The 15,171-nt window shown below is 49.3% G+C and overlaps 1 protein-coding gene across 6 annotated transcripts in view; it reads left to right on the top strand.

Moving 5' to 3' along the window:
* ZNF236 (zinc finger protein 236) overlaps positions 1-15,171 on the top strand; it is a 91,302-nt gene that overhangs the window by 45,321 nt on the left and 30,810 nt on the right. For 5 of the 6 annotated variants that reach the window (XR_004677648.1, XM_034996088.1, XM_034996087.1 and 2 more), the window contains 9 exons: positions 208-349; positions 971-1,231; positions 3,903-4,153; positions 5,156-5,257; positions 5,741-5,892; positions 7,246-7,349; positions 9,559-9,710; positions 11,278-11,490; positions 13,840-14,122. Coding sequence is in view for 5 of the 6 variants with exons in the window: in XM_034996088.1 (XP_034851979.1) it covers positions 208-349; positions 971-1,231; positions 3,903-4,153; positions 5,156-5,257; positions 5,741-5,892; positions 7,246-7,349; positions 9,559-9,710; positions 11,278-11,490; positions 13,840-14,122 (1,660 nt within the window). In the remaining variant the exon portion in view is untranslated. The remainder of the gene's footprint in view (positions 1-207; positions 350-970; positions 1,232-3,902; positions 4,154-5,155; positions 5,258-5,740; positions 5,893-7,245; positions 7,350-9,558; positions 9,711-11,277; positions 11,491-13,839; positions 14,123-15,171) is intronic. The other variant, XM_034996089.1, reaches the window with a different exon arrangement.

Below are 15,171 nucleotides of genomic sequence, written 5' to 3'. Positions count from 1 at the left end.
GGAAAGTATCTGTCTTAGAGGAACTTCGTAAGTGTCCCCAATGGGCCTTTTTCTAACACGATTAAGATAGCATTTAGTAGCAACACTGGAATCTATACTTTAACTCCTCGAAATTTTCATCTTCTGGGAAAAGCAGTTGCTTTTTAACATTTAACTTTTTTAGTAGCATTAACAGTGAATTATTCCTGATTTTCTTTTGGTTTATAGGTCTTATCCAGCCCATTCCAAGAAACCAGTTTTTTCAAAGTTACTTTAATAATAATTTTGTAAACGAAGCAGATAGACCGTACAAGTGTTTTTACTGTCATCGTGCGTATAAAAAATCTTGCCACCTTAAACAACACATCAGGTAAGGTAACAGATTTGGAAATGGAAAACGTAGAGGAAATGCAGTGGTGTAGTGAGCTGGTGACGTGGAGGAGTAGTGAGGAGGGTAGTGTTAGCTTTGGGTATTTAAAATGTCGCACTTGACCCCAAAATATTTATTGGTGACTGATACCTTCATTCTTTAGTGTCTCAACTAAAATATTTTGCCCAGAAATTGTCACTGAGCTTTATTTGCATTCCTCTTACATTTCAGCATTTGCAATTTCTAGGACGTGTCAAACAAGTACTTGGTCTGTCGCATTACAGTTACGTACTTGAGCAGTTTTTCAGGTGTGTTCACCAGCGTTTAGATTAATGCTTCTGCTAGCAGCAGTGAAAAGAAAGCAGAAACTCGGTCCCAAGAGACGGTGACATGTCATGAAAGCATTTAGAACGTAGGGGCAGCCTGCTGACGCAGCGTTGTCTCCGCAGGGCACCCCCTGTGTGGCTTCAGGCAAGTCACTCGAGCTCTCGGCATCTCGGGTTTCTCACTGCTTAGCTTTAAAGAGTGGTGCTCAAGTGAAAGAATGTACGAGTGCACTCTAGAGATAAAGCATTATAAAGTTGTAAGAAGCTTATTCATGAAAATTTTTATTCTTTTTAGATCACATACAGGTGAAAAGCCTTTTAAATGTTCTCAGTGTGGAAGAGGCTTTGTTTCTGCAGGAGTGCTCAAAGCACACGTCCGAACGCACACTGGACTAAAATCTTTCAAGTGTCTGATATGTAACGGAGCTTTCACTACTGGTGGGAGCTTACGGCGACATATGGGTATCCATAATGACCTTCGTCCCTATATGTGTCCCTATTGCCAGAAAACATTTAAGACCTCACTAAATTGCAAAAAGCACATGAAAACCCATAGGTAGGTACAATTCTGATGGTCACTTTTTAGTAATCTGTAATTCCCAGATAGTGGTGGAGAGTGTTTTTAAGAAATTATTGTCTTTGATTCCTATAGTATTATGTCTAGCTTGAGCTGTATGGGCTGAAGAAACTTTTATGTCGTTGTTAAGAGCTACAGACTAAAATGTTAATGCTTTTATTTTTAACATAATATTGAAGTAGTCTACATTGGGCTAAATGCTTTGTAAGCTCTCTTAAAACAGGCAGTGGTAGCTGAAATGCTAAATAAACTATGGCTGATAGGGACTGAAGATTGCAAAATCAGGTCGTGAAGATTACAAGAAGGAACATCTTAGTCAACCAACCCTGAGATGTCTAGGCATATCATCAGTGTATCTGAACAGTCATGATTCTGTGTTGTTGACTTAAACAGAATGTATGTTTTAGTTATCACATAAATCCATCATTAAAACTGACCTACGTTTTTATTTGATTAGAGGGCTGTCTCATCTCTAAATGGAGGTGAGCCAGGAAGCCCTTGCAGGAATGCATTTCTGGCTGTATCTGGAGCTCATTCACCTGTGTTTCTGGGAAGCCACAGTAGTCTGTTGTAATGAAAAGCCTGGATAAGGCGACCACATCCCGGGAGACTTTGAAAGTAAGCGTCACTAGGTCCACCACCAAAGAATATTAAACCTTCTGCCCCGGAACATTTATTTTCAGGCAGTACTTTAACCCAGATATCTCTGCCTGATGCTACCAACAAAACCAAACCCCCAATGGTAGAATAAGCTAACTGTGAGAAATAGGTGTTTGGTTTTATCCCTCTGATGCCCAAGCGCACGGATGCCTAAGCACTTAGGGCAAAGAAGAATTGTCTTCTTTGGTTTTGGCACCGTTGATTACTTAGCTGAGAAGTTTAACTGCTGGAATATGATGGTGGTGGTGTCAGTGTGGGGGATTCTTGCCAATTTTATACCCAGTTTACACTTTCCTTCATTTTATGGAGGAAATGATGGGCTTCACATGCATTTGAACTGGGGAATTCATGGTGCCTAGATGTTCAGGGTCCTGTGCCCCCTGGTCACTGTCCCACGTGCCTGAGAGCAGTACGTGCTAGGAGGGTAGAGCTTGGACAGGACCTGGCCCGGTGGCACGTGAAGAAGACTTTTTCTGTCAGGGATTCAGGCCTTTTTAAGTCCGGGTACTCACTGTGGTGGTGTGGGAGTCCACGCTGTGGGCCTCGTTGGTGGATATGACAGCCAGGGGTAGAGTTTCTGGGAAGTGGGTCAGCTGGTTTTGGCTGGGTCTCCTCTATTCGGTGGAGTGTTGCCTGGCTGCTGATTGTCACGCCTTTTGCTGGGGGACACCTGGCACGGTTACTGTAGGAGATGTGTGGCATGAGGTGACAGTGAAACTGGTGGGTCTGTCATGCTGCAGAGCTGATGATCTCCGTCCACGGGTTGTATGGACTCTTGATCCCACCTGCAGGCAGCGAGGAGCTCCCGTGTTTCATCCCTTTGTTTGAAGTGCTGGGAATCCCTAAAATACCATATACACTTACATTAAAAATAAGTATAAAAGGTAAAAGTATAGAATAGTATAGAAAGTAGTAAAAGTACAGAAAAAAAGTCACCACGCAAGGCACACTTGCTCCCCTGTGGGGGGTCGTGGAGGGGCCCGGGGTGAACGTCCTGGCACTGCTGAGTCAGAGTGAAGGTGTCACCGTGTACGTTTTCATACTTGCCTATTTCTATGACATCTTCCCCGTTCCTCAGGGAAAGTCGTTGAGAGGTGACTATTTTTGATATTAGAAAATGAAGAAGAAAGGTTTTGTTTGGAACTAGAATGGAGTTCTAGGTAGGCAGATTCGTAAGATTCTGGAATCAGGCAAATGGTGGAGTGTGTTTGTGTTTGACCCTGGTGTCTTGGAGAGGAGGACAGACCGGCCATGTCTCCAGTACGGTGCAGCCTATTCATCGGAATTGAGCTGCTTTTTTTAAGTTCTGTGATTCATTCACTGAATTCACTGTTCAGTTTTCTCTTTGAAAGATAAATTGTTGACCTGGATGGAAATGTACTTCATGTATTTACTATATGTAACAGCAATATTAACATGAGCATGGTTTTGCAGAAAATAGGAGCAGCCACGTGTATGCCTCCTAGTCTGTGTTCTGTCACACAATAGATCGTTGCTCAAATAAGGTGTCTGTGCCCCGGACTGCGAGGGACAGCAGGTCATGGGACTCTGCCCCCGGGCTCTGCACCACATTTGTTTATAGTACTGAGATCGGTCCGTAAAGGCCCTATCTTGTTTTGTTCAGTTCTTTTTTACTTATTGCAGAATGAGTTTTAATTTTAATTTTGAACTGGGACAGTTTTACCTTGGAACATATGTTATCTTTTTAATTTTCTTTTTACATTTTAAGTATTCTGGCGTGTGTTGTCCTTCATCCTCTCTTTGCTGCTTTCATGTCCCTATCATCTGTGAAATCACTTAAAGTCAAGGGAACATGATTTTCCTTTAGAATTATTAATAGCATTTCATTTCAACTGGATTGCCACCAGGGCTTCAAAATGAAATAATTTTCTTAAATGTTATCTAATGATTGGCGGCTCGCACAGCAGTTCTTCACGGGAGTAGGTTTTGACAGCACCTAACTGTGCGGGTTGTCGTTGATGTTTTGAAGATACGAGCTTGCCCAGCAGCTCCAGCAGCATCAGCAAGCTGCCTCGCTGGACGACAGCGCCGTGGACCAGCAGAGCATGCACGTCTCGACGCACATGCAGGTGGAGATTGAGAGCGAGCAGCTGCAGGCGGCAGCGGCGGGCCCTGCGAACCCCGAGGCCATGCTGGACCTGGAGCCTCAGCAGGTCGTGCGCACGGAGGACGCGGGACTGGGTCAGCAGTTGACGCATCAGCCTCTGGAAGCAGATGAAGGCAAATATTTCCCAAGTTCTAACTCTTAGAACAGTCCGCATACTTTTGCAGCCGTGTATGCTCACTCCGGTCTGTATGGGTGTCTCTCATCTCTGACTTTTTCAGTCCCAATTTGTGCTGTGTGTGTACACCTGAGAGAGAGTTTGCTGTGATAGAGAATTACAGACATAGGACCTTCAACACATCCTGAGTTGAGAGTAGCTTTCGTTTTCAGTAAGACTCCATCTGTCTGATCACTAGTATCCTGTTACTGCGCAGCGAGAGTCTGACGCACACACCAGCGCGAGTCTGCGAGCCGTTGTCCTTGGCCTCTGCAGCGATCCGGCCATTGCTGTCCTCGTCGATGGAGTCTTGCTACCAGGTGTCAGCTCAGCTGTAGACAGTGAGCTTGGGGACGTGGTTGATGCGTGTCTGGAACGGGCTGCTTGTCCCGGGCAGGCCTGCTAACAGACTGTTTGCCGGCCAGCTTAGGGTCTGATAGTACAGAGGCCCCAGGTGTATTTAGTCGATGAGCAGGATTTTGTGCTTTTTATCCTCTGTGTTGCCTGGAACAATGCACATCCAAAAAGGTGTTAAATAGTCCTTGAGTGTCATTGTCCTCCAGGTACTTCCCTATTAGAAGACTGGCTGAGTTTTAGGGTAAACTGTGAAGTGATATTCTGGAAGTTCAAAGATAATGCCCCAACTATACCCCATATGTGAAATATATATAATATACATATAAAACTATATATTTATATAAATATATACAAATATGTATCACACATACAAACATATAAGTGGGTATATATTTATGAATATATAATTTATATATAATATTTAGTAAATAAGTTAATATGTAAATACGATTATATGTATATATAAAATTTGCCGTCCTACTGTCTTTTCAAAGTAAGGAGGCTAATTTTTGAAACCTCATGTGCGTATCCTTTTGGACAGATCGGTGAATGTGCGCATCTTCGAAATGTGTGAATTCCCCGCCTGTCTGTGTTTTTATCTCAGACAGGTTCGTGGCTCCACCACCCGCTCTCCAGGGGCACATGGACCAGTTTGAAGAGCAGGCGCCTCCGCAGCCGTCCTTCGAACCGGGTGGCTTGTCACAGGGTCAGTGGTGGGTCCTGCGCGTGCGTTTCAGGGGCTCTACCCGGGTCAGGAGGATTCTACGACGGCCTGAGGTGTTTGTTTTAAGGCCCTTCTGAAATTTATGATTTCCAACCCGGTAACGTTCCGCATGGATTGCGTGTGTGTGCGCACATGCGTGCATGCGGGTGGTCTGCTCAGGTTGTCTGGAACGCACCTTTGATGACCATTCTGCACGTAGTTTGTGCCCAGAAACGGTGACTGAGTCGAAGTCGCACGGTGGGGCAGCCGTGCGTTGGCGGCTCGTCTGTGAGCCTGCCTGGCAGGGGCGGTGCTGGGTGCAACCTCCTGCCCGTGTGCGGGCGTTCTCAGAGCCTGCTGGCAAAAGCTAACCCTGAGTCTAATTCAGAAGGTAGAAATCTTTATTTGTGAAGCCAACTTTTTTGGCCTTTTTTTGGTGTGACTGTAGTATTTTTTGTCGAGCTCGTATTTTCTGATTTGTTTCAGGCTTTACCGTGACGGATACGTACAGCCAACAGCCCACGTTTGCCCCCGTCCAGCAGCTACAAGACTCCAGCACGCTGGAGTCTCAGGCCCTCTCCACCAGCTTCCACCAGCAGAACCTGCTGCAGGTCCCCAGCTCTGACGCGATGAATGTCGTGAGTGTCCACGGAAGGGGCGCGTGTGGGTGGCGGGCACATTCTGTTTTCCTCTGTGCTGTACTTATGCACGTTCAGCTTATCTAGGAGGGCGTGCTCGCTTCTTGTGGCCACATGACTACATCACCTGTGAGGCTGAGATGCCCACGTACACGGCTTTTCCCGTCACACGTTTATATTTTACTTAGAGACTTCAATCTCGTGATGGGGAGTTTACCTTTGGGTTAAAAGTCAGTAAAGTGCTGTGTAATCACATGTGAAGGGTGTTATGTGGCTTTAGTGACCTAACTGTTTTTATTGGTGGAATCTTGCACCTTAGAAGGAAAATAGAAGGAATGCTGACATACTAAAAATAAATGTTTAAACACATCATTTAAAATTTCTACTCAGTCTAGTTGGAGACATTTAGGTTTTGGTTTTGGTTTTGATTTTCCCGTTTGGGGAGAATTTTCACTAGTGATGGAAGTGATTGGCCCATCAGTTGTTTTCTTTCTTTACAAGCCACCGTTGAGAAAGGACAGGGCCACTGTCGGTAGCTTCTCCAGGTGGTAGGTCTGGGCCCTCCAGTGAAAATTTCAGAGCACTTTTTCATAGTGTAGAAACCACGTAATTCCGATGCTGAGTCTGGGTAGAGTCTGGGCAGTGGGAAGCACGCCATTCTGTGGTGGCTTGCCCCTTACTCCAGAGCCCTCTGAGTACAGCCACACGCCCGACGCACTTGGACAGGACGGGGGGCCCTCTGCTTTGCTCAGGGAAGTCAGGTCAGCAAGTTGCTGTGCACGAGTGGGCTGTCCACGGCTCGGTCCTGGGCCTGTTCTGCATGTCCTGATGAAGGTCAGCTTACCTCTGTCCAGTGAGCGTCATGGTTTTCTGCAGGAGTTGGAAATGCCCGAGCAGGCGTGCTCGGTTCCTGCTGGGGTCGCGGGCTTGCTACACCTGTGTCAGGAAGGGATGGTGCTAACGGGCTGCTCCCCATGGGCATGCTGTTGCTCCCGGCGGGGGACGTGCTTCCTCTCCCTGTGGTTCTGTGGCAAGCGAGGTAGTAGGACTATGTTCGTTCTCAGTAAGATGAGAGCGGATCAGTGATCTCTTACTAAGATGCATAATAATATGGACAGATCGGTTTCATGGTTGGCTAAATTTTGAATTAAAGCAAATTAATAGAAAGTAAATAAGTATTTAATAAAATTGGTATGAATGATTTTTATTATTAATCTAGCCAAATGCTTACAATGAGCTACGTGGAGTTTCTCCTTTGAATCTGCATTTATAAATTTCTTATCCTTAGTTGTTCGTTGTTTTGCATTTATTTATAGATATTCAGGTAGTCTGCTTTATACTTCTAAATTTTAGACAACGCGTTTGATCCAAGAGTCGTCCCAAGAGGAACTGGAGCTGCAGACTCAGCGTCCCCAATTCCTGGAGGACAGGGAGGACCAGAGCCGGCGCTCCTACAGGTAGCCGTCTGCACAGCTCCACGCCGCGGCGCTGCTGGCCGGACCGCTGTGCCAGTGTGTGCCTCCCCCTGCCGGGCCTCTGCGATCTGCCTCTCCCAGAAACGCTGTGAACGGGTCCGCTCTTATCCGCATTTTGTTATGATTAAAGGATCTGAGACAAAAGAGGTTCACCTGCTAAGATTTCTGCAGCTAGTTAGTGACAGGACCAAGTGGGAGGCCGCAGCCTGTAGGTTTAACCTGCTTTGTCGTGGTGTCCTGTTACCGTGTTTTCAGAAATAACTGAAATTTACTGTGTGCCTGTTGTTGAAGGTTCTTTGTAGGCTTGATGCATACCAACCAAGGTGCACCATGACTGCAGAGACAGTTTTTAAGTCCATCTGTTCATCCTCGTGCACCTGTCCGTTCAGTGGCCCTACTGTGCGCCCTCAGCGTGCCTGCAGTGCCCTGGATGCGTGGACGAGGATAGACTCTTGCCCCGCTCGCGCTAGGGCGTGCACGTTCACAGCGGATAAGATGCATGTAGTTTTACAAAACTGGATACGACTTTGTGCGTCATATAAGAAGCAAGATGCGTATTGTCTTTATTGAGATAGTCTTGGCTTCATAATATTTTAATAGTTTTATTATTGGAGGTGGTGTGTCACTTTCATAGGACTCGCAAGGAGGTCAGGGATCCTCCCCCAAGACATTAAGAAACATGGAACCGGCAGCCTATAATTTCATTATATTTTTTACCTTTGCCTCATTATTATGACAAAAGCAGAGAATAGCAAAGCTCCCTGGGATGTGCTTCCTGGGCACACGGCTCCAGAGGAGCTCTTTCTGTGGACCCTGCCCCTGGCAGCTGGGCTGTCCCCTCGCCGCCCTGCGTGGCCCCTGCACTGCGACGGAGCACCCGCAGGCCGTGCGCACTCCCGGCGAGGCGGCTCTCCCAGGGCGAGCGCGTCCTCACGGTTGGCTTCTGTCATCCAGGTTGTCCTTGGACACTTCGGGAGAACAGCTGCGTGGTCGGCAGAGTGGGCAGGGGTCATCCATGGGGAGAAAGGAAGCAGCGTGTCGGAGGCAGAGAAGGGCCCCGTCTCCGTGGACGGAGCTGGTCCTGGGTGGGAGCCCGGCCGGGGCCAGGTGGGGACAGTCTGGCTTCAGACTGTCCTCTGAGGGTGCCTGTGACTCCACAGCTCTGGTGGTGTCGTCCTGGCGGTGCTGGTTGCTTTCAGTTCATAGATGTGACCCGAGAGGACCTTTCTCAGCAAACCTCCAACGGTTCAGTTTGATGCACTCAGTTCTGCGAAGAGATGATTTTCTCCTGCTGCTGTGTAGACCAGAACCACTCCCAGCTTCGTTTGCAGCATTATCTTTCTCAGATCAGTCGATGAGTGCCGTTGGCTTGCTTTTCTCTTTTTAATGGGTACCCTCACTGAACCCAGCTTGTATCATGGAGTGGGATTTCGAAACGTGTTTCCGGTTTGTCGGTCTTCAGTTCGGCCTGGCCGTTAGCGGACTGTTAGCTGCTCTGTGCAGATACCTGGTCCCAGAGACGGTGGTTGGGATGTGACTATCGTCCTGCTGCAGCTCAGACAGGGAAATGGAAAAGGGTTCCAAATCCTTTCTTTAGTTTTTAATAATACGTGAATAAGAATTTTGAAATACTTCATAATTATTTCATCCTTGAAGTGGTTTTAATATATTCTGTAATTTAGGGGAAGATGATGCTGTACATTTACACATTACTCAAAATAGCTCTAGGAAAATCTGCTCTGTCATGTATTTTATAAACCTAAAGAGTATGTGAATTGGCATTGCCAAGTGTCTGGACTCAGGAGGCGATTCTGACCCTGGGGCAGTGGACGGTTTCACAGTGTCTTGTACGACTTAGTAAAGAAAACGGTCTGTAGTAAATTTTTTTCCTGTTAGTTTCTGATTAGTCAGGTAGTATGCCTCCTGGGGGATTGCTGTAGGATTTACTGATAATGAAAGAGCAAAATATGTTTAAGACTACGGATACTCTGAGCAGAATTTGACCTGACAAATTATCATTGCTGCTATTCCGTCATTTCTTCAACGGTGGAGCACATGCCTGTGTGTGTAACAGTCGCGCCTGAGCGCTTAGTGGTCATGGGGGAGACCGTGCTTCCCCCGGTCTCAGAGGTCACGCCCGTGCCCGTGCTGTGAACTGACGTGGCGTTTGCTCCCCGCACGGTGTTTATAGGTGTGAGTACTGCAACAAAGGCTTCAAGAAGTCCAGCCACCTGAAGCAGCACGTGAGGTCCCACACCGGGGAGAAGCCCTACAAGTGCAAGCTCTGTGGACGCGGCTTTGTCTCTTCTGGGGTCCTCAAGTCGCACGAGAAGACACACACAGGTCACTGTCTGCCTTGCTCTGGGGAGTTTCTGGGATCCAGGGTGTTGATGACGGGCTGCGGCCATCAGCACCACCCCCTTCTAGACCGTTTTCATCACAGCCAGAAGCAGCTCTGTATCTGTGAGTGCTCACTCCCCGTTTTCCCTCCTGGCCCCCGCCCTAGGCAGCCAGGGGTCTGCTGCCATCTCTGGATCGGCCCGTTCCGTACATTCCTCTACATGCAAACACGCAGCTCCAGCTTCCTTTACTGGGCACGTGTCCGGGGTTCTTCCAGATGTAGGCAGCACGTCACTCCCTTGGGGAGCGGAATAGTATTCCACGGTAGAGGTGGACCCCCTTTCCTTCCTCCATCATCTGCTGTTGGACGTGGGAGTAATTCCCATCTTTAGGCTCATGGGAATCATCCTGCTATGAACATGTATGTGCAGCTTACGTGGACGTGTTTCCATTTCTCCATTTAAGACTGAATGACTTGGTCATGGGGTAACTCTTGAGTTGATCAGACTGTTTTCCCAAGTGGCTGCACTGTTTCGCTTGCCCACCAGCAATGAGCTAGGGTGCCCCTTTCACACTCTGGTCAGCACTTGGTGTTGTTTGTCCCTTGTACCATGACCATCCCTAGGAGTGTGCCATGGTATCCATTCCTGGGCTTCATTTGCGTTTCTCTAGTGGCTAAGGATGCGGAGCTCCTTTTCATGTGCGTGTTGAGAAGCAGCTCTTCTAATCCTATGTCATTTTTGAATTAGATTATTTGCAATCTTATTGTTCAGTTTTTTAAAGAGTTTTTAATATATTCTTTATCAGATATATGATTTGCAGCTAAATATATTTTACATATGTTACTTTTGTCTGTTTAATAAATTCAGTATGGTTATTTCATATGTTAATGTATCTGTTTAATATCAGTGTTTTCTGTATAAGGCTTTATTTGAACATAAAAACATACTGACAGAACAAGGATAGGCTTTGTAGGATTAGTCACAGTTGGTGGTCACAGGCCCTGGGAAGACAGGCGGAGGGCAGGTCCCGCGAAGGCTGGTTGGAAGGCCCTGCTAAGGAGTCAGCACTCCCTGTAGCAGAGGGGAGCCTGTGTGACTTGGACAAGGAGCCGTGGCTGGTCAGCGAGGTGCTTAGACAGTCAGGTGCCTCTGTGTCTTCAGTCCAGAGCGGACAGGACCTTCCTGGCGGGCCTGATTTGGAAGTGAAGCTGTACTCAGGTGTTGTAGGCAGTTCCCGCGTCACTGGCTGTGGAATGGTGAAAGAAGATGGATCTGAGAAAACCTTTCTAGGGCAGAATCCACTGCATGTTGCCAGCTGGAATGTCAAAGACGGAGGAGGGAGCTCTCACAGAGAGAGCTTGGCATTTGTTTAGAGCAATGTTCTTGTGCCTTTAATTCCAGTAGGGAATTAGTCGTAAGACACGCTGCGTCCATTTCCTAAAATAAGACCAGGGCAAATAAACGGTCTTCAGTTTTGTGGCTTCTCGAACAAATCTTTGTTTGCTTTCGACTGCCGATGACTTTAACGTAATGAAATGCGGATTTTGCTCTTGTTTCCGTTGCCACAGGGGTAAAGGCGTTCAGCTGCAGTGTTTGCAACGCCTCGTTCACGACCAACGGCAGCCTCACGCGGCACATGGCCACGCACATGAGCATGAAGCCCTACAAGTGTCCGTTCTGTGAGCAGGGCTTCCGGACCACAGTGCACTGTAAGAAGCATATGAAGAGGCACCAGGCCGTCCCCTCTGCTGTGTCCGCCACGGGGGACGCGGAAGGAGGAGGTACTGCCCCGTGTTGATTCGAGGCTCAGTAACCAGATGCTCGTGTAGGGATGGATTAGTGCACACGTCATCGTTAAAACTGCATATTTTCTGATTATGACAGCAGTGTGTGCTCTCTGGGAAGGGATTCAGAGAGGGCAGAGAAGGAAACCACCTCACCAGTCACCGCACCCCAGAACGTGCGTGTAGCCGTGCACATACGTGTGGTGGTCGAGACATTAATTTCTCGACAAGCAGGGACTCGGGCTGTACGTGGTGGCTGCGATCCCCTCAGTTTTCCCTCCGCTGGGGTCTGTCGCGGACGTCAGCTCCAAGGGCTCCGTGGAAGCCCGTCGTATTCTGTTCCGTAATTCCCTCTGGATGGGTGTGTGCCTTCTGCCCGGGTCTCTCCCTGAGCCAGCAGGAGCCAGCAGCTGGGGAGGGCTGCACCCCTCCACTGGCCCGTGGGTGCACTGCGGTACCTCAGCTCGTCGACACGAAGCGCCGTGTGGCTAGCTCGGGGTCAGACGCGCCGACGAGCGCCCCTTGCTCCCAGTCGGGGCCGTCCTCCTGGGAAGAGCCCTGTGTGTGTCGGAGGTGACCGCTCTTTAGCACATCCCACGGGCGCAGTTCCGGGAGTGGGAACGTGCCGCTGTCTGTTTGGACCCCACAGCATTTGAGCCTTGTCGCCCGACGGTGGTCCATCCACAGTGTGAGGCCTGTGTGCACGCGGTTGGTGCGGGATGTTCGTGGAGTGAGCGTGACGCAGCTGCGGTGTGAGTGTCAGTTGGCGTGCTCGCAGCCGTCAGAAGGCTGGCGGCTCGTTGGCTTCTGTCCCCGGTTGCTCACCCCTGTGCGCTCTGTGCTCACCTGGCCTCAAGGTCATGCTTGTCTCCGCTGCGCTCGGCTGACGGGACGGCCCTGTAGCTCGTTCTTGTATTTGGGGAAAACGTCTTTAAAATGTGCCTGACCTCAGACGTAAAAACTGACGTCTCCACAGCAGAGCAGATGCTGCTCTGGGCTCCTCAGTGGGCCATTCTGAACGTCGATGTTTCCGACCTCTTGGACTCTGTCATGACGTGGCGCCAACTTTTCAGTCTCATTGTTCCGCTTCGGTCATGTGACGAGTGAAGGACAAGGAGAGAATAAGAACTCTTCTCCTTGCAGTGAGTTACAGAACGTAGGGCACCGCGTACTGTTTCTGGAACCCCGTGGTGTGGAGCTGATGCAGCAGCCTCCGGGTCTGAGCGCCTGTTCCTTCCCGTCGGCTGGGGGGCTCCTGTGGCGGCCTGGCCCCTCTGCTACCTGTGTTAGCTCCCCACAGTCTGTCATGAGGTCTTCCTCTCTGGGGTCCCTGAGGAAGAGCAGCTGATGCGCTGGCTTCCCACCCTAGGGTCTACCTCAGTCACGTGTGTTGGGACAGTGAGTCTGGCCCGACACCGTCCGGTTCTGTGTCTTCTGTCTGTTGTGCTCCGTTTCACTGCCCTTTGTCCTCCCGTGGCTTCGCCATATCAATTGGGTTCTTGGGACTTTCTCTCCACCTTTCATCATCCGTGCTGATGGGGCCACTGTCTGTACCCCACGGCCCCAAATCTTTCCGGATGTTGTTCTCTCCTCCACAGCCCACCTTCCCTCTCCCCTCCTCGGCCCCTCTCTTTTCTTCTCTCCTTCTTTCCCTCCCTCCCATCGTTCTCCCTTTCTCCTAACAGAAACACCCCGTAGCTCTTGTCACGAAAGTGGTGCTAGCCCCTGTCCATTTGGCTAGGTGGTGTTTCTGTCGAGGTTTTATTCTTTTAGTTTTTACTCATCTATGCCATTCTGACCTCCCACTCCCAGCCAACTTTTTTTCCTTCTGTTAGATTTTAATCGCACCTTATTCTTGTTTTCAATCAGTGTAAATATATCCTCATGTCTCACTGAGAGAACGCTTAAATGTATATATTTTAAGGGTTTTTTTTGGTAACTAATTAGGGCCTTTTTGCAAATTTATCACCTTGGTCTTCTGTCGGGCTGTTGATTTTCTTTATGTGATGGTAATTCCGCTTTTGCCCGTATTAGTCAGCGAGTGTCTGTGTTTACGAAGGCTGGTGTCGTGTGTGGATGCTGGTGATTTCGGAGCTCTCTGCCGGGCTGGTCAGGGAGCCTCAGGGAGGCGCTGTTGTGATGAGGTGGCCACGGTGCCTCCCCCTTCTGGGGACGCATCTCGGTTTCCCCATGGACTAGCGGTGCGAAGGAAACGCCTTTGTCCCAAAGAGAGCTTCACCGAGTAACTCACTTCAAACCCTACAGACTTGTTTGGTTTCATTTTACTTGTTTCGTGAAAACTTAATTTTTTATGAGGATTGGATCCATTTCCTGTGTTTTATTTAGATGTGTGTATGGAGGAAGAGGAAGAGAATTCTGAAAGAAGTGCATCTCGAAAGGCTCGTCCCGAGGTCATCACTTTCACGGAGGAGGAGACGGCGCAGTTAGCGAAGATTCAGCCGCAGGAAAGTGCGACCGTCTCCGAGCAGGTCCTGGTGCAGTCGGCGGCCGAGAAGGACCGCATCAGCGAGATGAAGGACAGGCAGGCGGAGCTGGAGGCTGAGCCCAAGTACGCTAACTGCTGCTCGTACTGCCCCAAGAGCTTCAAGAAGCCCAGCGACCTAGTGAGGTGAGACCGCCGGCGCCCTTCTGGGCGTTTGCGGGAGCGTCTGTGTGCATCTCGACCATTTTGCCGTGGCTAGGGAGGCCCGCTTTGGAGGCTGGTGCCTCCCGAGAGGCTGGCCAGTTTCTGCAGCGGTGGTTTTAAGCCGGTGTAGATTCTGGGGCTTCCATTCAGGCTCATTTGGGATGTTGATGAGAAAGCAGTGCGCTCCGTAGATGGCTTGTGCGCAAGTCTGAACGGCCGTGCTGGGAACAGGCCCCTTTATCCGCGGTGTCTGTCCATCCCGAGTGGGCCGTCCTCCTCCTGACCTTTGTGACAAGGTCGTGGTGGCCTACCTCTGCCTCACGCGGGTGTTTCGTCATCTCTTCCCCCCGGAAGACGGTGGGGGGGAGTCCGGTGCGGTGCTGTGACGGAGAGAGCGCATTCACCTGACGTGTATCACAGCGTGGTGTTATGGTCGTTCTACCTAATCGTCAGTCGTTGTAGTTAGTCTCTTACCTGGGCCTAATTTAGAAATTCGGCCTCATGAGAACTATCGTGTATGTACAGGAGAAACAGTATACATAGGGTTTGGTACATCCGTACTTTCAGGCATCCCCTGGGGGTCTCAGAACATATTCCTGTGGATAAGGGGGACTATTGCAGGTTAAAAAAAAAAAAGAAAAAGAAAATGAATTATTTATTGAGGACGACAGGGTGCTAAGCTGTGTAGGTTTGCGGACCGCATCAGGGACCTGCTACCCCCAGGAGGGCTGGTCTGCGTAGGGAGCAAGGGCACAAGCACACGCCAGGGTGGATGGTGACAGTGTCATGAGGCAGCTTGTGATTAAGGCCAGTCCGCCTGACAGCAGTGACTGGCGTGAGGTCAAGTCCAGCAGGACGGTGAAGAACTAGAACCCCGGACCCTGAGGCTGAGCCTGGGAGAAAGAAGTGGGAGGTAAAGCGTTGTCCTGCGGTACAAAACAGGGTACTTAGTGTTCGCTCTAGCGGGGAGCTGATGGGTGAAGGTGTAGGGCGGCATAGCGCAGGGGAGAGCAGTTGGGATTTCGTGGTGG

The sequence above is a fragment of the Mirounga leonina genome, unplaced genomic scaffold, assembly GCF_011800145.1.
Source record: "Mirounga leonina isolate KUSES-001 unplaced genomic scaffold, KU_Mleo_1.0 Mir_93, whole genome shotgun sequence".
In the NCBI taxonomy this organism is placed as follows: Eukaryota; Metazoa; Chordata; class Mammalia; order Carnivora; family Phocidae; genus Mirounga; species Mirounga leonina.
The sequence above is the reverse complement of the archived record's forward strand: the minus strand, read 5'-3'. Positions and strand labels throughout refer to the sequence as shown.